Here is a 24,436-nt window from a genome sequence, read left to right on the forward strand (position 1 = left end):
GCACAGGACAGAGCGGAGTTTAGGGCTGTTGTACATAGGGTCGCTATGAGTCGCAGGCGACTCGACGGCACATAACAACAACAACAACATAAAAAGTTTCATCCGGGGTTAGGCAAACATTTTATAAATAGCAAAGCAGTAAATACTTTATGCTTTGTGGACCACACACCATCTCTCTGGATTTTTTTATTTTTTTTACCTTTTAATAAAGGTTTAAAAACTCCTTGAATATGCAGGACATAACTCAGGCAAGCTAGCTCTGAGTTACAGGTCATAGTTGGCTAACCCCTAGTTAAGGAAAATATGCTGGCGCTCCTACTGAGATTTTGCATTAAGTACAGAACAAGGCCTGCCTAGATATTATCTACAAAAACGCTACCAGGCAGGTGATTATGAGCACGGGTATGTTCTAAGACAGGTAGTACTCACTTTCCAAATAAAATTATAAAATGGTAACTTTGTGTGATGTTTGAAAATTTTACTTTGGAATGAACATCTCAGAACATCTCAAAAATACATCTCAGAAAAAATTAGTGATTAACTAGAGTTCTAGCTAATTCTTTTGGTATTAAATTCTTTTATTAATTATAATGTTTAACTCTAAAACACATTCAAAATACCTTCAAAAAATAAGGAAAGCATAAGAAAACCTCACTGAGTAATATACACATAGACTGTTTTGAAAAAGAGAAATATACTATTTTTTAAAAATTCTTACCTGCTACAATGTCCCCAGATCGTGCCACTACCTTGAATCCATCAGCTACTTTGTCTACGCTATCTCCGTGTGTAAGCAGAACAATTTCTTCCTTCTGAAGGCCCCTAAACACACAAAAATTAGTAACACATAGTTTTCTTAGAAATGAATGAGTTCTTTTATGTCAAAATACAAATTTCCATAGGAGAAAAATAGAAAAATCTATGTAATAATTCAACATTGCTAGAATTAAAACTCATACTGACCATTATAAAGTTTTTAAATGATAAAAATCTCTATATGAACTTAAAAATGAAAATAAATATGAATGTCATGCAGCCACACACAAAAATTAAAATATCAAGAGATATTAAAATAATAATTTCAACGGTATGTATATATATACTGACATTTAACTTGAGAAGGTACTTCAAAGACGTTATTCAATGTTTATACGCCTTAACAGTAACACTGATGACGTCATTTTGTGGCTATCCGTGACGCACAGGTAATTTATATATTGCGTTGCTATCCTTAGCCTAGGGGAGCTTTGTGTCACAGACCGTATGGAGTTGCACTAACTCAAATGTGGCCCCTCTGTGGTGGTCCGAATACACCCACAGCTCTGAGGTAGAAATATAGGCAATCTCCTCGTGTGCAATTTACAGACTCCAAAAATCCACTAGGTCAGCTGTCAGTTCTGACTCGATGGCAATGAGTGAGTTTTTGCTATATTGACGTTTAAAAACAGTAGAAAAGAAGTTAACTGTCAGGATATCAGAAGATGAACTGAACTGAGTCTGCTGTCAGGAACCTCTCCAGGGTACTAACGAGCAACGATGTCAGTCTGGAGACTAAGGCGCACTTGATTTGGGCCATATATAGTCTTTACAACTATGTGCTATGCTGGACAATGACTAGGGATGACAGAAGAATGGATGCCTTTGAGTTTTGGTGCTGAGAAAAGAATATATACCACAGACTGCTAGAAAAACAAACAGGTTTAACCTGGAGAGGGTGAAACCAGGCTGCTCCTTGGAAGCAAGGATTCTGAGGCTTCATCTGACTTATTTTGGGAATGTTACAAGGAAAGACCAGTCATTGGAGAGGGCCATGATGCTTGGGAGGGTGGAGGGACAGTTCAAGAGAAGAAGACCCTCAATGAGATAGATTGACTCAGTGACTAGGGTCATAGTGGTAGGTGTGTCAGAGACACTAAGATTGGCTCAGTAGAGAAGAGAGTTCAGAGCTACTGCTGTACATAGGGTCACTAGGAATTGCAAGTGACTTGATGGCACATGACAATAATAGGCTGTAATTTATACCGTTGCTATGAGACAGAACTGATTCAATGCCATGAGTTTAATCTTTATGGGAGTACAGTTTTAAATTTTTTTTTCTCCCACAGAACCACTGATAGGTTTATATTATGAACTATAACTTAGCAGCCCAGTGCTTTAAATATTGCACTGCCAGAACTTTTTTCTTTTATATTGTGGAGAGAAGAACTAGTTGTGATAGAATTACGAGATAAGATTGTCAACTTAAGAAGAAAATTATAAATGTGGCATCACAGCTACAGTGCTAAACACAGTTATAGGACGAATTCACTGCTGACAAGTCAGGTCCAATGCACAGCAACCCTCCACTCAGTTTCCAAGACAGAAGGAGGCTGCCCAGCTTTCTTGAACCACAGGAGACAACTGGCCTTTGAGTTAGAAGCACAACTCATGAAGATTAGGCCACCAGGCATTTCATGAGTGCTTTCCTTAGTCCTAATGGACAACTCTTTTCTCAGTGGACTTAACATTCAATGCAAAGCAAACATAATCATTATTACCTGCGGTCATGATTGTGTGTGGTCTTATATTTAGGTCATAATGCATAGAACCTTCAATTTTACATTAGTTAATCTACCACCATTCTTAGCCACCTAAAAATACCTATATAATATATAATACCTGAATAATGAGCATGTGTTATCCACGCTAATATTGAAGACTCCATCTTCCCTAACACTTTTTTTGTGCACTGTACCTCCAAATACTTTATTCATCATCTGTTGAAAGAGAAAAGAAATGGTTGTTAATAGAACAACATTGCCTAGAAAAATAATCAGTCATCTTGTAAAGCTGAATGAACAATTTATTTATTATTTGTTTTCAGGATCCCAGTTTGTTGCCCAAATCAAAGAGTCTGATAAACACAGATAAATGAATTATATGTAATTACATAATTGGTAAGAGGCAAGGCTATAAAGCAAAACTGGATTGGAAATTTGACCTGAGATTAATTTCTGTTAACTATGAATGATTCCAGTTTGGTCAACTGTGGGATGTCAGAGTTGAACGATAGTGACTCTTCCAGTAAGCTCCGAGAGGCAACAAATCCCACCGGAGATGTGTGCCTTCTCCCACGCTGCAGCTGGTGGATTCCAATAGTGAGCCTTTGGGTCTACAGTGCAGCTTTTCAATACTAGACCATCCTAGCTCTCTCTGGGTGATTAAGCCTTACAAAGGCTTCGAATCCACCAGCTGTCCCTCAGGAGAAAGATGGTCAGTCTCCTCTTAAGTGATTTACAACCTCTCAAAACCTGCTGCAGGGTGTTAGTTCCAACTCAATGGTACAGAAAAATAACAGCAACAAACTGAAGAGAGGAGGACAGGGTCAGCCAAGAGGAAAACTGAGTTAATTCTAAGACTTAAAGGAAAAAGAGGTCAAGAATATTCACAAACTCTTCTGAAGAAGTATATTTGCTTGGCTAATTTTAATCATACTTAAAACTTTCAAATTTCTTTTTTTTCCCTTTAAAAAAAAAAGTGTCTCACTTCACATACTAATCACACTACTATAAAACCACACATTTTAAGTAATTACAATTCAGAGACTACATTCCTAAGGGCTCAATTTTCAGATGCTCTCATTAAATAAGATCCTTTAATAAAAATTACATCTTAACTAGAAAAAAAGCATTGATAACCTTTATTAAACATTTTTAAATTCATACATACTGACTAAATAGGCATTAATGAATCAAATTGCTCTTTGGTGAACAGTATAAAAATCTAGAACGTAAGTAGTGAAATATTATCTATCATCTTATTAAAGAATTACAGTCTACTTCTCTGATAAACTTATACTGTGGAAAAATAAAGTAACAACCAAAACAGATTTCAAAATATCTAACTCATATGATTACTTCATCTCAAGACCTTAATTAGACTTTAGTTATTCTTATGCTTGACATAACTCCACCGCATACATATCTATTAAGTTAACATCACAGAGGTGGCAGCCTGCAAATATCACCTCAGGAATGACCAAAGGGGGCATCACCGGTAAAGGCACAAATGAACTCTGGGTGCCTCTGGATGAGACCCTCTAAGAGCACAGAGTCACTTCTCCAGCACTCCTGCTGAAAATACATCATCAGAATCAAAAAAGGAGGAAGAAAATCAAATTAAAATTGAGGTAGTCTAGTTAGTCACGGGCCTGTACATTCCCGGCCATGAAAGACAAAGACAGACTGAAGGAATCTTGTTTAAAAAAAATAAATAAACCAAACTAAACTGAACGCATGATCTTGAATATGATCTTGGGCCTATAAAAAACATTGGAATGGATACTAAAAACCAACACTTTAATTTTCTTAATTCTATAGACAATCTCCTCCCGTGTGATTAACCGCCTCTGAAAACCCACTGGAGGGTCAGCTACGGGTTGGTTCCAACTTGACAGTACACAACAACAACAACAACAATATACAAACTGTCTCATCAGATTTTCAAGGCTGTCAATCTTCACAGAAGTAGAGTGTAGCATCTTTTCTGGAGGGCCTGCGAATTTTGACTTCAGATCTTTAAGTTAGCAGCCAATTGTTTTTAAACACTGTGCTACCAGGGTGTTGCAGTTTTAAGGCTGTGCAAGCATTCTGTATTGTTTATGTAAGTCTCAAAGTTAAGTTTTTTAATAAAATGCACCATGTTTTCTGGTGCATGGCTGTGAAGTTACTTTTCTAAAAACAGATTCTCCCAGGTCAGCTGTGCTCGCCTACAATAAACTAGGAAAAAACTCCAAAACCCTTGCCAGTGCATCTGCTGCTCCATCGTCCCTCAGTGACCCCGCAGGACAGATCAGAACTGGGCTTTCAAGACGATCATCTTTACACAATCAGAACGTCACTCCTTTCTCCCAGAGAGCAAACTAGCCATGCTCTTGAATCACTGCAGTACCACAGCAGCTGACACAGCATGCAGAACGGAACTCACCAATCAGATATTCTAAACATCTTTTTTTCCAGTCTTGAAAGTGGCCTTTTCATTTTTTCTTTTTCTAATATTTTTTTTCATTGTTGGACTTTTTCTCCTGCCCTTCCCCATGCCATGCACCCCTTGTTCCAGATTATTACTGTCATACAGATAATGCCTAATATATTCTTTTTGGTCAGTTCTTCCCGCCATCTGTTCTAATGCAGATAATGCCTTATTTATCTACTCTTTTCCCAGTCTCTCCCCAAGCACCCTATTTTATAACGCTGGTGTTATGCAGTGTTTGTCCTTTTGTGACTGGTATTTCATGCAGCATACATAAATGTCTTCAACGTTCCCCCATGTTCCATAATGTTTTACGAGTTCCTTGTTTTTCAATGCTGTAGAACATTCCATTGTGTGTCTGTAGAAGTTTTCTTATCCATTCATTTATTGATAGGCACTTGGGGTTGCTTCCATCTCCTCACTATTGTGAGTAACATGGTGATAAACATGGGTCTGTAAATATCCTAAACATCTTAAAGACAGAAAGTATCAATGCAAGTTACAAACAGAATGTCAATCCTCAAACAAATTCACAGAAGTACCTGCATGCCATAGCATATTCCAAGGACAGGTTTGCCAATTGTGAAGATTGCTGGGTCATACCAAGGAGCGTCTTCAGCATACACAGAATTAGGTCCTCCAGAGATGATGATAGCACTATGGATTTAAGAAACAGGGTCCATTAAGAATCCCACCTCTCAAGTCTCTGTAAATGTTCATTAAAACTAATAATAATAATAATAATAATAATAATAATAATAATAATAAGGTACAAAAAAAATACAGATTCAATGGTTATATTTTCAGTTCACTGGAGCAGATTCAGATTCAATCACATATTGTCCTACAGCTTAATGTCAGCCTTTAAAAAAAAAGAAAAATCAGTCTTCGGCAAAATTTTACTTGCATGTAATAGTAACAATAGTTTGACAGTTACCATTCTGTTGGATCACCTTTACAATTGCTTCCTATGCATTCAAACGTCATAAACTGAGTAGGCTAATTGGACAATCAATGCCTTTGGGTTGTGGTTGGTAACCTGGTACTGCATATCCACGGACTGCTAAGGAAAAGACAAATCCGTCTTGGAGTTGGTGAAGCCAGGGTGCTCCTGAGAGGTGAGGATGGTGAAACCTTCTCCCACATAATACACTGGGCATGTGGTCAGGAAAGGCCAGTGAAACAGAGGCAGACACTCACTGGAATGGGCTGATGCTGGTGACCACAATGGGCTTCAGCATGTTAAGAGATTTGGAGGATGATGAGGGACAGAACAAAGTTCAGCTCTTGTGTTCACAGGGCCACTGTGTGGGTCAGTCACCTGGACGGCACCTGACAACAGCTGAATTAGGGAGCTCTGATGGACAGTGCATAGGGAGCTGCACGGCTCACCACCCACAGGTGAACTCGGGGATCTGAATACACCACTATCTTTAAGGGGATCTGAACTCGGGGATCTGAATACACCACTATCTTTAAGGAAGAAAAGACAATCTCCTGTGAGATTTACAGCCTCAAGAACACAATGGGATAAAAAAAAAAAAAGAACACAATGGGAAAAAAACAAAAGGAAAAAAACCCAAAGGAAGATCAGCTATGAGTTGGTTCCAATATATCAGCAATAAAGTTGTTTTGTGGTTTTGTTTTGTTGTGGGTTTGTTTGGGCTTTTTTTTTTCTTCACTTTAATTATTTTTACTGTACTTTAAAGTGATGACTGGAAATTTATTAATTCAATATTCACTTGATAATAAGCACAAATAGCCAAATGTCAATATTTTTTTTTAATTTAGGTTGTTTATTTTTCATTTCAATGAACATCTACAGAGATTTTGGGATTCCATTCATTCATTGTTGCACCCTTCAATATTTATGGAGGCTACGAATTTGTTTTCTTCATTAATGGAGAAGTGGAAATTCTGAAGCAAGACAGGGAAAATGTAAGTCTTTTGAAAGCCTACAATACTTCTGATAAAAAAGCCAGGTCCCAGAAGGTATCGTGAAGGCCCTAATGGCATGAAGCAAAATGCTCCATAACAAAGGAGGAAAAGACAAAAGAGGAAGCTGGTAGGAACAGACAAAACTCAAACTCACTATTCCCAAGGCAGTTCTGACCACTCTGACCCTCCACTGGGTTTCCGAGGCTGTAAATCTTGATGGGATGAACTGCTCATGTTTTACCCTTGGAGCCACTGGTAGATTCAAACTGGCAACCTTTCAGTTAGCAATTCCACACAGAGCACACGGGTCCTTCTTCCCTGGTGGGCAGAACCATAGTGTGGCCAATGGGGTAACTCACAGATGGTGTGGTAACGAGAGATCCAAACACCAAGTGCTGCAGAGCCTCTGGGTTCCTAACTTACTGTGGAGCACAGAGCAGCCATGCATGCCTATGCCAAATGAGATGTGGAACCAAAGGCCGATGTCCATGGGAAGACCCAAAGACCAGGTACCCACTTAACCAGGAAAGAATGTTTTCTGGCAGCACTAGGGGACAAACTGAGGAGCATCACCTTACAGGTAACTTTGAGGAAATCAAGAGAAGCACCTTTGCTTTGATTATCTTTGATGGTCAACACTGTAGATAAGAGTGGATTTTAAAAATACCATATTGTGAATGGTACTTGCTATGAAATAAGGAAAGCTGTGTCAAAGCAGGAAATGGCCAGCATTTGTGCAGCCAAAGAGGTAAGAGTGGTTCTGGTTTTGATGGAAGGACAATTTTACTCAGGGAAGAACTTCAGTGGGTAAAGGAGCTTTAATAACAGCCATGGTGATGGTAGGTAGGCAGGCGGTGCTGATGGCAATAATGTATCTGTTAATGATATAAACCATTTTAAAAGTGGTCAAAGCTATAATAATTTTGGCAATTACAGTAATCAACCTTCAGACTTTGGACCAATGATAAGATGAAACTGGGAGAAGCTTATCGTGGTTGACTGTCATAATTTTTTCAAACTACAGCGGCTATGACAGTCCAAGCAGCAGCAGCAGCTAGGAGCTATGGTAATGGCATAACCAAACAGAAAACAAGGCTTAGGAGAAAAGAGAATCCAGTCCCAGGGAACAGCAGCAGGCCCTAACTGCTACAAAGAAAACATGTTCCAGGCAATATCCATGTATAAGGGTGGGATCCATGTGTAAGGGTGGGGTCGATGCATATGGGGGAATGAGGCTTCTATTTGTGACTAGCTCTTTAATAGGTTCTTTTGCTTCTGTCTTACAAAACTGTAAACAGTCCAAGCAAAGAGTTTCAATACAGCTTTGTTTTGTTTTGCACTTATTCTACTATTGCTCAGTGTAGTTTTGTATTTTTTAGAATATTTTATATTGGTTTGCTTATAAAGTTCGTATACATTGTGTTTCACACTATTTTTCATTCACCCTGTGTTTCACACAATCATTCCCATTCATTATGCTTTACAAAATTAATCATCAATGGACCACATCCACCATCGCCCTGTCTTCCCATTTCCTCCTCCCACCCTCTCCCTCCACCCACCAAATTGAGCAACCCTGTGGTCTCACCCCTCTGCACCCACCCCTTCCCTTCTTCTTTTCCCCCCATATATGTTCTATTAGTTGTCCTACTTTTACAATAATGGCTTCAGACAGTATTTGTTCTTATGGGACTGCATTAGTTCACTCAGAATAATGCTCTTCAGCCCCTCCCAAGTCTTACAGTACTTTTCAAAATTGATGCTTTTGAATGCTGTGTAGTATTCCATTGTGTGAATGTACCACAATTTCTCAATGCATTTGATTGTAGATGAATAAATATTTGGACTATTTCCATGTTCTTGTAATGGTGAATAATGCTGCTATGGACACTGGTGTACAAACCTCTGTTTGTGTCTCAGTTCTAATTCCTTGGAGTATATTCCCAGTAGTGGACAGCTGGGTCATATGGAGTTTCTATGTTTAGCTTTTTGAGGAAATCCCAAACTGCTTTTCAGAGTGGTTGTACCATTTTACAATCCCACCAACAGTGTATCAGAGTTCCCACTAAATGTAGTCTTATGATGATAAATCAATGCAATTTATCTTTTGATTTCCAAGACACTGGTACCAAGAGTGTTGACTGTAGAGCCAAACAAGCTGAAGCTGTTAACTGTCTCAATCTCTTCACCATCTATCCTGATGCTGCAAAATGGCCTAGTGATAAGCATCTGTTTTCTTGATGTTGAGCTTCAATCCATATTGAAAGCAGCACTCCTTGACCTTCGATTCTTAGAAGACATATAGCACTGGGAAATTCTGCTGTCATTCATTGTCCTAAAGAGTAACGATGTCAGTCTAAAGACTAAAGTGCGCTTGATTTGGGCCATAGTGTAGATTTATAATCACTAACTATGCATGTGAGAGCTGAATAAAGATGACAGAAGAACTGATGCATTTGAGTTGTGGTATTAGAAAAAGGATGTTGGATATACCAGACTGTCCAAAGAGATGTGTGTTGGAGAAAGTGCAACTACAATGTTCCTTGGAGACAAAGTTGATGAAGCTTCGCCTCATGTATTTTGGGCATGTTGTCAGAAGAGGCTGTTCCTTGGGAAAGATCATCATGTTTGGAAAAGTGGAAGGTCATGGAAGGAGAGGAAGAGCTTTAATGAGATAGACGGACAGAGTTTCTGCAGCAAGGGACTCAAATGTTTCAAGGATGAGGAAGATGATGTGCAGGACAGGGCAGAGTTCAGATCTTTTATTCCTGAGGTCGCTATGAAACAGTCAACTCGGGTGCACTTAACAACAACACAAGAGTTGATACTAACAATCAGGTATTCCTTTGTTGCACATATTAAAAAATAAATCAATAAACCCCCACCTTATTACCACTACTCTAGTATTACGGTACCACCACCTCTTCTTAATCCTGCTTGAACCTCTGGCAGTACCCTACCTATTGACTGTACTAGCCATTTTTGAATGATCTTCAGCAGTGTTTTGTTGGCATGCAGTATCAATGATATAGTTCGATAATTTCCACATTCAGTTGGATCACCTTTCTAGGGAATGGAAATAAATATGGACCTCTTCCAATTTTCTGGCCAGACAGCTGTCCTCCAAATTTCCTGGCATAAACTGGCCAGTGCTTCCAACACTTCATCTATTCATTGAAGCAAGTCAATTGGTATCCCATGATTCCTGGAGATTTCTTTTTTGACAATACCTTCTATGCAGCCTCCACTTCCTCTTTCATTACCAATGGCTCCTGTTCATATGGTACTTTCTGAAATGTTTCAGTGTCAATCAATTCTTTCTGGTATAGTGACTCTGTGTATTCCCTCCATGTTATTGTGATGCTTTCTCAGTCATTCAATATATTGCCCATAGCATCTTTCAATATTGCAACACGAGGCTTAAATTTGTTTTTTTCAGTTCTTTCAGCTTTAGAAACACAAATTCTTCCTTTTTTCTTTCCCAATTACAGCTCTCTGCACATTCCCATTTAATACTTTGCTTTTTCCTCCCGAGCTGCTCTTTGAAATCATCTTTTCAGCTCTTCTACTTCAACATGTTTTCCTTTAGATTTGACGTCTCGATGCTCTTGTGCAATAGAGTCTCTTCTGACATCCATTTGGATGTTTTTCTTTCTCCTTTGTTTTTGTAATGACCTTTTGCTTTCTTCATGGATGATTTTCTTGGTATCATCCCACAATTCATCCAGTCTTCTATCATTGGTGTTCAATGCTTCAAACCTTAAGATGAGGTTGTGGCACCAAGGATATGATTGCTGATGTCAGATGGATCCTGGCTGAAGGTAAGGAATACCAGAAGAATATCTATTTGTGCTTTATTTGACTATGCAAAGGCGTTTGACTTTGTGGATCATGATAAACTGTGGCTGACATTGAGAAGAATGGGAATCCCAGAGCACCTGATTGTGCTCTTGTGGAACCTATACCTGGGTCAGGAGGTTGTTGTGTGAACAAAGCTGGGGAGCACTGCTTGTTTTGGAATTGGGAAGAGAGTGTATCAGTATTCTCTCTATATACCTGTTCATTCTATATACTGAGCAAATTATCCAAGAAGCTGGACTCCATGAAGAGGAATGTGGCATCAGGAATGGAGGGAGACTGATCAATAACTTGCATTATGCAGATGATACAACTTTATCTGCTGAAAGTGAGGAGGACTGGAAGCACTTATGGCAGAAGATCAAGGAATGTAGCCTTCTGTATGGATTGTGTCCTAATTTTAAGAAAACAAAGATTCACTGGACCAAGAGGCAGTGTCATGATGGATGGAGAGAACTGTCAACAGCTTCATCTTGCTTGGATCCACAATTAACAACCATGGTACCAGCAGATAGGAAATAAAGAGATACACTGCACTGGGAAAATCTGTAGTTAGGGACCTTTCCAAATTATTAAGGAGTAGTGATGTCAGTTTGAGGATTAAGGTGTGTCAAATTCAGGCCATAGTCTTTCTGATTAGTAGCTATGCATATGAGACCTGGACAACGAAAAAGGATGGCAGATAAAGAATTGATGCCTTTGAGCTGTGGTTCTGGAGAGGAGTACTGAACATCCATGGATAGCCAGGAGAACCATCAGCTATGTCTTGGAGAGGGTGCAGCCAGAGTGCTCTTTGGAGTTAAGAATGATGAGGCTTCGCCTTACATACATGTTGTAAGGAGGTGCTATTCCTTGGAGAAAGACATGATGTTGGGAATGGTGGAGGGTCAGCAAAGGAGAGGAAGACTCTCAACCAGGTGGACTGACACAGTGACTGCTACAATGGATTCTTGTATGTCAGGAAGTGTGAGGATGGCACAGGATAGGACTGGGTTCAGATCTTTTGTTTATAGGGTCACTATGAATCGTGTTTGACTCAATGGCACCTAACAACAACAGTATTATGAAAGAGAGATTTTTCTGTGTTACCAAGAAATGTTTAATAGACAGCCTATGAACAAGCGACCTGAACCGTGTCTTATCTTGCTGTCCTCATCTTCTCTGACACACTCGAGCCCTGCTACAGTCAATGTGTAATTCATCTTGTTGGGAGTTAATCCATCTCATTGGGCATATTCCTCTCATACACTTGTCCTCTATCTTTCCAACTTTGATGTCCCTTTCCAAGGAACAGTCTCTTCTAGCAACACGTCCAAATTATAAGAGAAGTTTCACACTCTTTGTCTTCAGGAAGCACTCCTGAAAGCACTTTTTTCCAAGACATATCTGTTTGTTCTTTTGCAATTCATGTGATATTCAGTATTCTTCTCTAATACCACAACTCAAATGCATCAACTCTTTCACTATCCATGTTCAATGTCCAGCTCTCAGAAGAGAAGAAAGTGAATGAAAAAGACCATGACCTCATTCAGATACACTGTAGTCTTCAGAAAGACATCACTGCTCTTCAGTGTTTTGGAGAAACTTCTGACAGCAGACTTGCCAAATGAAATATGTTGTCTGATCTAACAGCTGGTTCCAAGAGTGCTGACTGTTGATCCATGCAAGATTAGATCATTCACAACTTCAATCCTTCCTTTAAGTAGCATGATGCTGCCTGCTGGCCCAGTGGAGAGAACCTTAGTTTTCTTGATGTTGAGATTAAATGAATATTTAGGTAGTTGTAGTCCTTGATGTTCTGCATCAAGGGTTTTAAGGCTTCTTCACCTTTAGCAATCTAGGTTGTGTTATCTACATAACAAAGGTTGTTTATGGGTCATCCTCATCCTAACGCCACATTCCTCTTCATAGACCCCACCTTCACAAATTATTTTCTCACAATACAGATTGAAAAGGTATGAAGAAAGGATAGATCCCTGACACACACTTGTCCTGATCTTAAACATACAGTGTTCACTTGCTCCATTTGGACAAAAGCTTCTTGGTCTAGATGTAGATTTCATATGAGCATAATTAAGGGTTCTGCCCACTAAATTCTGCTCTCCTAGTGATTTCCCACTTTCCCCATTTTCTGCCGTCTTCTCCCTTTCTCCTTCACCTTCTGGACATTTATACACATCTTACCAGTTATCCTTCCATTTTTACAGTTAATGGTCTTACGTGGTATTCGTCCTTACGAGACTGCATTAGTTTACTAAGCATGTATTCTAAACTCTCCTATGTTGTATATATGCTACAGAATCATTGTTCCTTAGAGCGACATAGCATTCCATTGCGTGAATAGACCACAATCTCTCAATCCGTTCGTTTGCTGATGGGCATGTGGGCCATTTCCACTTTTTTACTACTGTGAGTGAATTCTGCTGCTCTGAACACAGGTGTACACATCTCCATTCATGTCTCAGTTTTCCTTTCCTTGAAATGAAATAGCAGTGGAACAGCTAGGGCACATGCGATTTCTGTGTTCAGCTTTTTGAGGAAACCCAGCCTCATTTTGATGGCTGGTGGGCTTCTCCAACAATTCTTTCCACAAATATAATCAACATTATTCCAGCCGGCAATGATCCTGTAGAACAGAGAACTGCCCACTGGATTTCCAACACTGTAAATCTTTTTACACTCAAACTGCCACATGCTTCTCTCAAGGAGCAGTTAGTGAGTTTGACCCAATGACCTTTCTGTTAAGGATCAAGTACTTGAGTTAGCACACCATCAGAGATCCCCCCTCCAAAAAAACAAAAGTACACTTCATCAACTAGCTGACTAGATTCATTTGCCTAATTCTTTTGACTTACACACAAACTGGACTTGAACACAGACAAATGGAACTTATTCATAATTGCTTTAGTTTCTATTCCTCTAATACAGAAAAGAAACCATAGGTACAACCATGGTCCAGAAATGTTCACAATGAAATAAAGGCAAAGTGACTAAAACAAAAATCAACAATTAACAATCAGACTTCTACTGCCAAGTGTTCTGAAATAGTCTAAATTAATTCCAGAGTATTTTGATTTTTAACAGCTGGTTTTCTGTTGGCTTAGTTTTGGGGTGTTCTTTTGGGGGGCAGCTGATATTTTTAGCACTTCAAAGGTTTTTCTTTCTTTTTTACACTATTTTTGATCCATCCAAGGATCGTTATTGCTACTAATCAAGATGACTGGATTAGATTAAGCCCTAGAGTCCCATATTATGCCAAAACTTCCATTTAAAAGGGGAAATTGTTGCTATCAGAATCTGAAAACTAGAGCAAAGTTAAATATGAACCTGCTTTTTCTAATTTTCACATCAATCCATTTCAAAACAAACAAAAATAATCAAAGAATAATGTATACATACGTCTTTACAAAATCTTAAAAATCCCATTTACCTATTTTAACACCGGGGGGGAAACAAGCCCACTTTTGGAGAAGCCTAGCAAATCTAATATTATCACTGGGTATCACTGTGTTAACCGCTGTATGGTTCAAAATTGGGAAGGGCGTACGCCAGGGATGTGTCCTGTCTCCAAACCTTTTCAACCTGTATGCAGAACAGATTATCCGAGAGGCTGGCCTCTATGAGGAGAAGTGTGGCTCAAGATTGGTGGAAGATCTATTAACAATCTGCGTTATGCAGATGACACAACCCTGCTTACTGAAACTGAGGAGGACCTGAAATGCTTGCTGCAGAGGGTCAAGGACTGCAGCCTTCAGTATGGATTGAAGCTCAATGTCAAAAAGACAAAGATTCTCATCACTGGACCAATTGGCAGCATCAGGATGGATGGTGAAGAGACTGAGATTGTTCACAGCTTTAGTTTGCTTGGCTCCACAGTCAACACTCTTGGAACCAGCAGTCAGGAAATTAAAAGATGTATTGTGATGGGAAAGTCTGCTGTTAGGGACCTCTCCAAAGTACTGAAGAGCAATGGTGTCTCTCTGGAGACTAAGGTGCGTCTGATACAGGCCATGGTCTTTACAATCACTTGTTATGCGTCAGAGAGTTGGACAATGACTAGGGAGGATAGAAGGAAAATTGATGCCTTTGAGCTGTGGTGCTGGAGAAGAGTACTGAAGGTACCATGGACTGCTAGGAAAAAAAACAGATTCATCCTGGAGAGGGTTAACCTGGAATGGTCCTTGGAGGCAAGGATTCTGAGGCTTTCTCTGGCATACTTTGGTCATGTTGTAAGGAGAGACTGGTCCTTGGAGGACATCATGTTTGGGAGGGTGGAGGGCAGGCGCAGGAGGGGAAGGCCCTCCATGAGGTGGATTGATTCGGTGACTGGGGTAATCAGGACGAATGTGTCGGAGACAATGAGATTGACACAGGACAGAACAGAGTTTAGGGCTGTTGTACATAGGGTCTCTATGAGTCGCAAGCGACTCAACAGCATATAACAACAAAAACACAACAGCATCACTGTGTTGGTTCCAACTAACAGCAAACCTGTGTACAAGGCAGTCACACTGCCCGAGTCCTGCACCAGTCTCATAATCTCACCAGCGGTCAGTCCACTGCTAAACAACTCTGCCAACTCATAGTGAAGGTCCTCTCTTACTTAGCCTGTCCTTTAGCAATACTTCACAAGTCTAACATTAAAGTTTACGAGTCACTAAAGGCCATAAAACTGTGGCTGTCTGATTTTGAACAATAAAGAAAGAACACAAATTTCAAGAGAAAAGATTAATTTGAAATAGCTATTAGAGGAGGAAACTATGGTTAGTTACTGTTTTCGACTAGTTCTAAGGACAGTTGTAGAAATAAGAGGTATTTTTCCTACCTTAGAAACTAATGTTTCTTGGATTCAGAAAGCAAAACGCTCATCCTACCTGGAATTCATCTACTGAGTATTGTATTCAAGTTGATGTATGTATTTCTTTGATTAGAAGCTTAGGGATGAATGGATGAGTGATTCTTCACTGAAAAGCTTTTATTTCTTCCTTTTTAAAAATTGTTGTTATGTGCGCCAGAGTCAGAATCAACTCACGCTGGCCATGCAGTGGGTTTTTCAGAGGGTCTAAACCACACAACTACATGCCTTTAGGTTGGCGGCACAACTCCGTACCACTAGGCGCTTGCTGCCTTATGTGTGTCAGTCATTTTCCATGTCAACAATTTCAGACTTATTTGCGTTGTTATGTCTTTGAGTTGAGTACAACTTACAGTGAACAGATCTGCACCTTGACCTATACTGTGCCATCGTGATCTTCAGGCATACTTGCCTTTCTTGCTGCAATCAGTGTTAAACCATCACATTGAAGACCTTCCTCTTTTTTACTGATCCTCTATCTTTCCAAGCATGATGCCCCTTTCCAAGGAAAAGCTTCTCCTAACAAACAAACCCAAAGTACTGCCATCCTTCCTTTTCAGAACTCTGGCTGTCCCTTCTCTAAGACATATCCCTTTGTTCTTGTGACAGTCCAAGGGACAGTCAGTGCTCTTCTCCAACACCACAGTTCAAAGGCATTAATTCTTCTGTCATTCTTATTCACTGTCCAGCTCTCAGATGCATAGCAAGTGACTAAGAGCATGGCCCGTGGCCTGAATCAGGCACGCCTCTTAAACTGACAGAGTTGCTCTTGAGTAGTTGGGGGAGGTCTCTGACAGTGGATTTGCCCAGTGCAGTATGTCTCTCTTGATCTTCCGTAGTACCAAAGGTTGATTGTGGATCCAAGTAAGATGAAATCGTTGACAACTTCAATCTTTTCTCCATCTACCATGATGTTCCTATCGGTTCAGTGGTGAGGATTTTTGTCTTCTTGAGGTTGAGATGTAATCCATATCGAAGGCATTTCACATTCTGCAAAAGGTATTTGAGTTAAAAGTCAGATATCTGCATCAAAACGTAGGTATCTGAACCAAAAGTTATTTGATCTCCTGCAGCAAGTGTTTCAAGTCTTTTTCACTTGCAGCACGCAAGTCTGTTTCATCTGCATAGCACAGGTTCTTGAAGAATCTGCCTTTAATGCTGTTGAAACCTTCTTCCTCATCAAATCCAGCTTCTCAAACTATTTGCTCTGCATACAAATGGAATAGGTTAGAGAAAGAACACTGGCCCACTGAACACACTTTTTCTTTTAAAACATGTAATAATCCCTATATCTTGGTCAAGATATAGGTTTCATCTAAGCATAATTAAGTGTTCTGAGATAACCATTTTTCTCAATGTTAGCCATAGTTTGTTGTGATTCGCATAGTCAAATGTCTTTTCACAGGCAGTAAAACACAAAAAAAGACATTCTCTGCTTTCAGCCAAGGTTTATCTGACTTCAGCAATGATATTCTTGGTGCCACAGCCTCTTCTAAATTCACCTTGAGCTTCTGACAGTTCTCCGTCAATGCCTGGCAGTTCTGGTCATTTTGGGATGATCTTCTGCAATATTTTGTTTACATGTGATATTAATGATATTATTTGGTAATTTCCACATTCTACTGGATCCCCTTTCTTGAGAATAGCAACAATATGGATCTCTTTCAATGAGTCAAATTTCCAGAATTTCCTGAGCACAAGCAGGGCTGCATCTGTTTGCTGAAAACATGTCAACTCATATCCCTTTGATTCCTAGGGCCTTACTTTTGGGCAATGCCTAAAATGAAGCTTAAATGTCTTCCTTCTTTACCATTGGTTCTTTAACATATCCTGCTTCCTGAAATATTTCAGTATCAACCAATTCTTTTTGACACAGTGGCTCTGTTTATTCCTTCCATCTTCTATTGATGCTTACTGTATCACCGAAGATTTTGCCTATAACATCTCAGTATTGCAACCTGCGGCTTGAATGTTTCAGCTCTTTCCATTTGAGAAATGACAAGTAAGTTCTTCATTTTTATTCAACTTCAGCCTTTTGTACATTCTGTTCTAATACTATGCTTTATTTTTCTTAAACTGCGTTTTGTTTTGTTTTTTATTTTTTTCTTTTATTATTTTTGTGTGTGTGTACCGTCAAATCAGATCTGACTGGTACAGGAGGAGATGGCCCCTCCTTCCCCGGCAGAGCATCTGGTGGATTCGAACCGTGCACCTCTGGGATTGTAGTTGCAGCTTCTTGCCACTAGGCCACCAGAGCTCCCCTTTAAACTGCATTTTGTAATCTGTTGATTTCTTCTTTTAGTTCAGCATCTCTTCCCCTTGTTTCGGTTCTTAACATTCTAGTGCAATTTTCAGAGTTTCTTCTGACATTCATTTTGGTCTTTTCTTTCTCCTCTGTCTCTCTTAGTGGTAAGGAGTTGTGCTGCCCTCAAATCACAGGGCTCAAATTCACCGGCCCTCAATGGGAGAAAGATGGGTTATCTCGTCCCATGCAATTTACTGTTTCTGAAGACCTGCTGGAGGGTTAGCTATGGGTCAGACCCCACTCGACAACAGATTTATATGTATACCTCAATTCTGGAGGGTTAGCAGGAATGAGGAAGGAGAGGGGTATAAAATGAAGGTAAATATATAAAAACTATTTCATTATATATATTATACATCTATTATATATAATATCATTTATTCCCCTCTCTCCCCCTCCTCATTCCTGTTAACCCTCCAAGATTGATTCTACCTGTGAATAAACTTGTCTCCACCTTTTATGTTGTTGTTCTTATACCACATTTTGGCACTCAGAATGATCTGTTCTCGTTTCATCCATGATGCACAGTATTTCCCAAATTCTTTGTCGCATTTTGGGGATGCCTAAGACTCCACTCACTGTGTGAATGTCCCAGCCTTTTAGCCATTCGACCCTTGATGAACACTTGGGTTGCTTACCCAGCGTCTCGTTCTTCCATAAAAAGTTGGTGATTACTTTTTCCTTATCTTTGAGAAATGATGATGGGATCTGGATTGGAATTATACTGTATTTGTAAATTGCATCTGGTAAAACTGCCACTTTCTTTACATTAAGCCTCCCAACTCAAAAACATAGCCTATTTTTCCATTTATGTAGGTCTCTGAGTTTCTTGTAGAAGTGGCTTACCATTTTCTTTGTAAAAGTCTTCTGTATCTCTGGTTAGATTTGTTCCCATATATGTTACCTTCCTGGGCAAATGGAATTTTTTTTTTCCTTTTCAGAGTTTTCTTTTCTGACTATATAGAGGAATCACACTAATTTTTGTATCTTTCCTTGTCACACACTGCTGAACTGGACATTGAAATCTAGTCATTTTCTTCCTGAGTCTTTGGAATTTTCTATATGTAGCATCATACCTGCCAATAAGTATAGTTTTACTTTCTCTCTGGATTTCTTTTTTTTTAAATCAGTGATTTTTTAAACATTTTTTTTAAATCACTTCTTATGTGTCACACATCTTATTTTCACAGAAGATTATCTAACCAAAACAATAACCAAATACCCCACATTTGTCTCTTCCATGAAACATCCGTGAAAAGCCTACCGGAATCCTTGCTCTTTGATGGCAAATGCTGGCGTTTCCAAGGGGAAGATTTCTGACTGCACGAACAGCTCCCTCACTCTCCGGTCTATGACTTTTCCATACTGAGCTCCAGCATCCAGAATGACGACAGCTCCTTCATAGTGGTGCTGCCCGTCCTTAAGGTCTCCTCCAGCATTATCCGGCTGCAAACATTAATAGAGAGAGCTTAATTATAGAGTAGAGCTATTTTCTTGGTAGAAATACAAATACAAAACCAAAATACTATAAACTTAGTACTTTCTTAAAATTACCAGTGCAAAACCTCCTTGAACAGGGAAGATTTTAATATACATATTTACACACAGGAATACATAAATTCTTAATTTCAAGAAAAGCTACCCTTTACCATTTACACACATATATTTAAGCACTTCATGTGTATAATCTTATAGAGAGTGCAAACAGCCCAGTTTTTCCAAAATATATACCTGGTTTAGGTCCATTAATTTGACATTACTAACAGTATTCCTTTTCAATGTCCAAAGAGTCTCAACTGAGATAATAAATTGTATGTCTATTCTGTTATAACAGAAATTCCATGAGGGAGGTATTTTTGTTTTGGCTTTATTTAAAATCTTATTTTATACTGGTTTGCTTACAAAGTTCATATACATTTTGTTTCATACTATCATTCTCATACATTATGTTTTATAAAACCAATCACCATCAAACTATGCCTACCATTCATTACCCTGTCTTTCCAGAACCCTGCCAAACTGTTCCCACTTCCTTTACCCCTCCTTCCCGACAACCACCAAATGGGGAAACCCCCTTGTCCGTCCTCATCCCTCTGCTCCCACCCTGGATCTTTATACCCGTTTTACTAGTTCTCTTTCTACTTCTTCAGTAATGGCCTTATGAGACAGTATAAGGGTCTCTAGTCCCCCAAGTCATGTAGTAATTTTTTAAATCATTGCTCCTAAGTGCTGCACAGTATTCCACTGTGTGAATGTACCACAAATTAATGAGGGAGATATCATTAAGGGCACTAAATGTTTTGATGCCAGAGTATATGGATTTACTTATTAACTAGGTTGTTGATTGCTTTCAAGTCAAGCACGACTCATAATGACCCTATGAACAAAAGGCTTGAAGCCCCTCTACAACTATCAACATTTATCAAAGTTCATAGAGTTTCTGGAAGCATGTTGTTTAGGAAGTAGATGTCACTCCTGATTCCAAATATTAACTACACTAAATTTTTTAATATTACGAAAGAAAAATTCACTCTTATCTATCTATCTATCTATCTATAGATATAAATAGACAGCAAGCAACATCATATTAAACAGAAGATTTAGGGCATCAGGGATTTAATTTTACTTGGAAACATAATAAATTCACATGGAAACAGCACTTAGGAATCGCAATTAAAATGAAAAATTCTAGAAAAAAAAGAACTCAAGCAACATATTGCCTATAACAAATATGCTGCAAGAGACCTCTATACAAAGTGTTTAAAATCAAGGAAGTCCTCTGAGGACTAAAGGGTGTCTTATCCAAACCAGGCATTCTTCTCTGCCTCATATGAATGTAAAGAGTAGACAATGATTAATGAAATCCAGCAGAACCGATGCCTTTGCATTGCGGAAGCAGCGAAGAATACAGCCTATACTATGAACTGCCAAAAGAACAAGCAAAGCACTCTAAGACAACGAGAATGTTCCTCAGAAATGAGGATGCAAAGAGCTCCTCTTACATGCCTTCAGCATATCTTAGGAGGGCCAATTCCTGAAGAAAGACATGTTTAGTAAGGCAAGAGGGTCAATGAAAGAGAGGAAGACCCTCAAAAAGATGGACTGATAGATACAGTGGTTATCGCAGTGAATTTAAGCACAACAGAAGACTGTGCACGGTCCAGGATCAGCCACTCTGCTTCAAGTAGAAATCACTCTGAAGTGGAAGAACTCGACAGCACCTAACAATTCAGAGTATCAAGACGTTTTCTGATAAATTTTCATTATGTATATATGAACTCTACTTTCCTGGAAAGCAAACTGGCAAAATGAAAAAATTTAAAATATGGCTGCTAAATATTTGCCCAGAATTTACTACAAAATAAAGCAAGAAAGAGTAGGAGTGTATAAATGAAACAAGATTAGTCAAATATCAAATCACTTATGTTGGATAATTTTTAGTCTCTTTTGTCTTCTAAACGTTACGTAGTAAAAAGATATAAATTGTGGTATACTCTGCAAATCTACTTCAAAGTAGCATGTATAATGATCCTATTTTATATATCTTTGGTGAAAAGATTGAAAGTATATGCACACATATGGAAAATTTTGAAAGGAGAGATTAACATATACTAAAATATTAACAGATGTGGTTCTTGTGTGTTCAAACTACAGGTAATTTTTTAACCTTCTGTAGTTACTGAGTTCATTACCTAAAACTGTGTAAGCCAGTCCCCTAGCCAGTCAAGTTACCCTCTGCATTGCTCACCATTGTCGAATTAGCTGTTAAAAAAGGAAATGTGGTCCTTCCCCACAACACTTGTCATAAAAAAGGCAAACCAACAGTCATAGCCGAATACAGATCAGAGTTTGTAACTGCAGATAAGAAATAGTTAACGCACATCACAGAAGGTTTTTTCAATCATATAAATATTCAAAAATCTAAAAATCAAATCATATAAACAAGCAGCAGCTTAGAGAATGTTATCATGGAAGAAACGATATCCTCCTTCCAGTGTTATCACCTTTAGTGTATACATACACTCTTCGAGGAATCTCATTTTTTTTTTAAATCTTCAAAGTGGTTTTTTTGGATTTTTTTAGTGCTCCTCAGCATTATTTTTGCAGTTGTTAGTGTTGTTAAGCATCAAGAAAAAGAAAACACGTCATTGGACATTATGGTCGCAAAAAAACAAAAACAAAAACAAACAATAAACCGGCTAAACTTTGACACTAGAGAACTGGAAAATTTTTGATGCTACATAGCTTCTGATGTGTATCTTGTGTGAAAAGGTCTTTACACATGTATGACACTCTCCCTGGGTTAAATGCTGAATAATGGCACGAAGAACATATAGAAGTTCAGTTTGCATTGGGGCTTCCATTAAAAGCAGAATCACATGAACCTTTCTGAGTGTCTGAACTGACACCAGTAAATATCATAATTGCACTTTGCTGTTCTTTGGACAGCAGGTCACGGTCTTAATGCAAACTTTCAGGCTTCATTCAAGTAATTGATTAACTTTTCCATAATTGTCACCATCATACCGGATTCCAAACATACAGTGGACATAGTTAAATAAAGCTCTGCGCTGTGTGGTTGTGTCAACATCCTCAGGGGTGGCCATAGTGTTATAGATGACACTGTAGACCATGGGGAACTTTTCGTCAAGAAGATGCCCAACGTCAGAGGAAATCTGTTCACCAGGGAGAAGCCATGATTTTCCCTAGTCCTGAGCTCGGAATGTTCTTCCCCTCGCCTGGCAAAATCCCCATATCCAAAACCAGGGTCTTCACTATACTGAAAGACATCAGCTGTTATAACCATGTCATCTTCAAAATCTGAATGAGGAAACGAGTGGGATGTATCTCCAGAAACCACAGACTTTCTTCTCCTCAAAACAAGTGGCCATTTCTTCCTGAGAGGCCTCGTCATCCTCTCTTGTTCTCGAAGCCTTTCCTTTCCAGTAAGGCCACTAGCTCCCTCGGTGAATCCACAATCCCAAAACTGCTGCCTGTAAGGGACGCATTCTCTATGCTGTTGTCATTGGCAAGATCACAAACCCAGAAACTGTTGACTGATCTTAGCCTGTATCCACTGGAAAAGTCTGGACCTCTCTCTAGATTGAAAAAACAAAGCTAGCCAAGGCATGATAAAGTGTCAGGAGGGCCACAGCATGTACCAGTTCTGGCAGGGACCAATTCTTTTCTCCAGTTTTGACAAGTTTCTGAATGCGCTCTTTTGGGATCAGCCAAGGCCGGTGTGCTAGCAGCTTGCTTATTTCATTAAGGTTTTTCCGTCTTTGTGGTACATATTCAAACCATTCAACCACTCAGCCACGGGTCTTTAGAAATTCACCCACATGCAGGTTTGTGAAGTAAGAGCACTATGTGTAGATGCAGCCATGAGTGCAATACAGTGGCTGTGAAGCAGAGGAAGGGACCACCATGCACAACATGGGAAACTGGCTCCTTGTGTGTACACTCATGCCCTGTCATGCTGTGCAGACCACGGGAAGGCGAGTACTCTTCCACAACAAAGTTAGTGCGTTCAACTTCTGTGTTTGCCGGGATAACTTCCTCCTCTGGAATAAAGGCACCGTGTCCTCCTGTGAAAGGCTGGGATACCCTGATTTCGGCGGTCGGTGCAGAGCGGGTGGGTTGGAGCAGCCGAGGGGCTGCGGCCGCTCCATTCACTGTGCCCACGGGCGCCGAGGGCAGGAGGGCCAGGCTGTCACTGCCGCCACCCGCGCCGCTGTGGGGCCTGTTCCCGGGGCGCCAGCCGCGATCCGACCCCAGACCCCGGGCGCCGGTCTCCCTTCGACCTCAGACCTCTAACCGCCCTGGGCGAGATGTCAGCCGGCAGGAGAGCCAGCAGGGGCGGCCTCCGGCGACGCCCGCCCCCGCCAGGCTTGGAAGAACCGCCACCATGCCTCCTCAAAGTGTTTTGTTTTGTTTTTAAATTTTATTACATTGTGTGTGTACCGTCAAATCAGATCCGACTGGTGCAGGAGGAGACTGGCCCTCCTTCTCCAGCAGAGCATCTGGTGGATTCGAACCTTGTACCTCTGGGATTGCACTGCAGCTTCTTGCCACTAGGCCACCAGAGCTCCCCCCTCAGAGTTTTTTATTTAAAAAACGATTTCAGTATTCTATAAACACCGCAGTTAGACAATGAATAATAAGGATGACAGGAAAAGAAGTGACGCCTTTGAGCTGCGGTGTTGCATGAACATCCCACAGACAAAGGAATGAACAGGTAGGTCTTGGAGAGGGTGCAGCTGGAGTACTCTCCGGAGGCAGAAATGATAAGGCTTCGACCCACGTATTTTAGGCATGTTGCTAGGAATACCTTGGAGAAGGACTGGGAAGGGTGGAGGGTCGGCGTTGAAGACGACCCTCAACTAGTTGGACAGACACGGTAAATGCTGCAATGGGCTCTTGTGTATCAGGAAGTGAGAGGACAGCAGGGGATAGAACGGAGTTCAGAT

The 24,436-nt window shown here is 39.9% G+C and overlaps 1 protein-coding gene across 1 annotated transcript in view; it reads right to left on the reverse strand.

Moving 5' to 3' along the window:
- Positions 1–23,876, reverse strand: part of GMPS (guanine monphosphate synthase) — a 66,203-nt gene extending 42,327 nt beyond the window's left edge. Inside the window, 15 exon segments of the mRNA XM_006903675.1 lie at positions 719–822; positions 2,659–2,756; positions 5,553–5,667; positions 19,231–19,412; positions 22,247–22,356; positions 22,359–22,408; positions 22,410–22,638; positions 22,641–22,831; positions 22,833–22,904; positions 22,906–23,074; positions 23,077–23,334; positions 23,337–23,392; positions 23,394–23,435; positions 23,437–23,709; positions 23,785–23,876. Coding sequence (XP_006903737.1) covers positions 719–822; positions 2,659–2,756; positions 5,553–5,667; positions 19,231–19,412; positions 22,247–22,356; positions 22,359–22,408; positions 22,410–22,638; positions 22,641–22,831; positions 22,833–22,904; positions 22,906–23,074; positions 23,077–23,334; positions 23,337–23,392; positions 23,394–23,435; positions 23,437–23,709; positions 23,785–23,876 — 2,041 coding nt within the window.
- Positions 23,877–24,436: the final 560 nt, after the last annotated feature.

This window comes from Elephantulus edwardii, unplaced genomic scaffold (assembly GCF_000299155.1).
Source record: "Elephantulus edwardii isolate Elephantulus edwardi_28Jun2011 unplaced genomic scaffold, EleEdw1.0 scaffold00215, whole genome shotgun sequence".
NCBI lineage: Eukaryota > Metazoa > Chordata > Mammalia > Macroscelidea > Macroscelididae > Elephantulus > Elephantulus edwardii.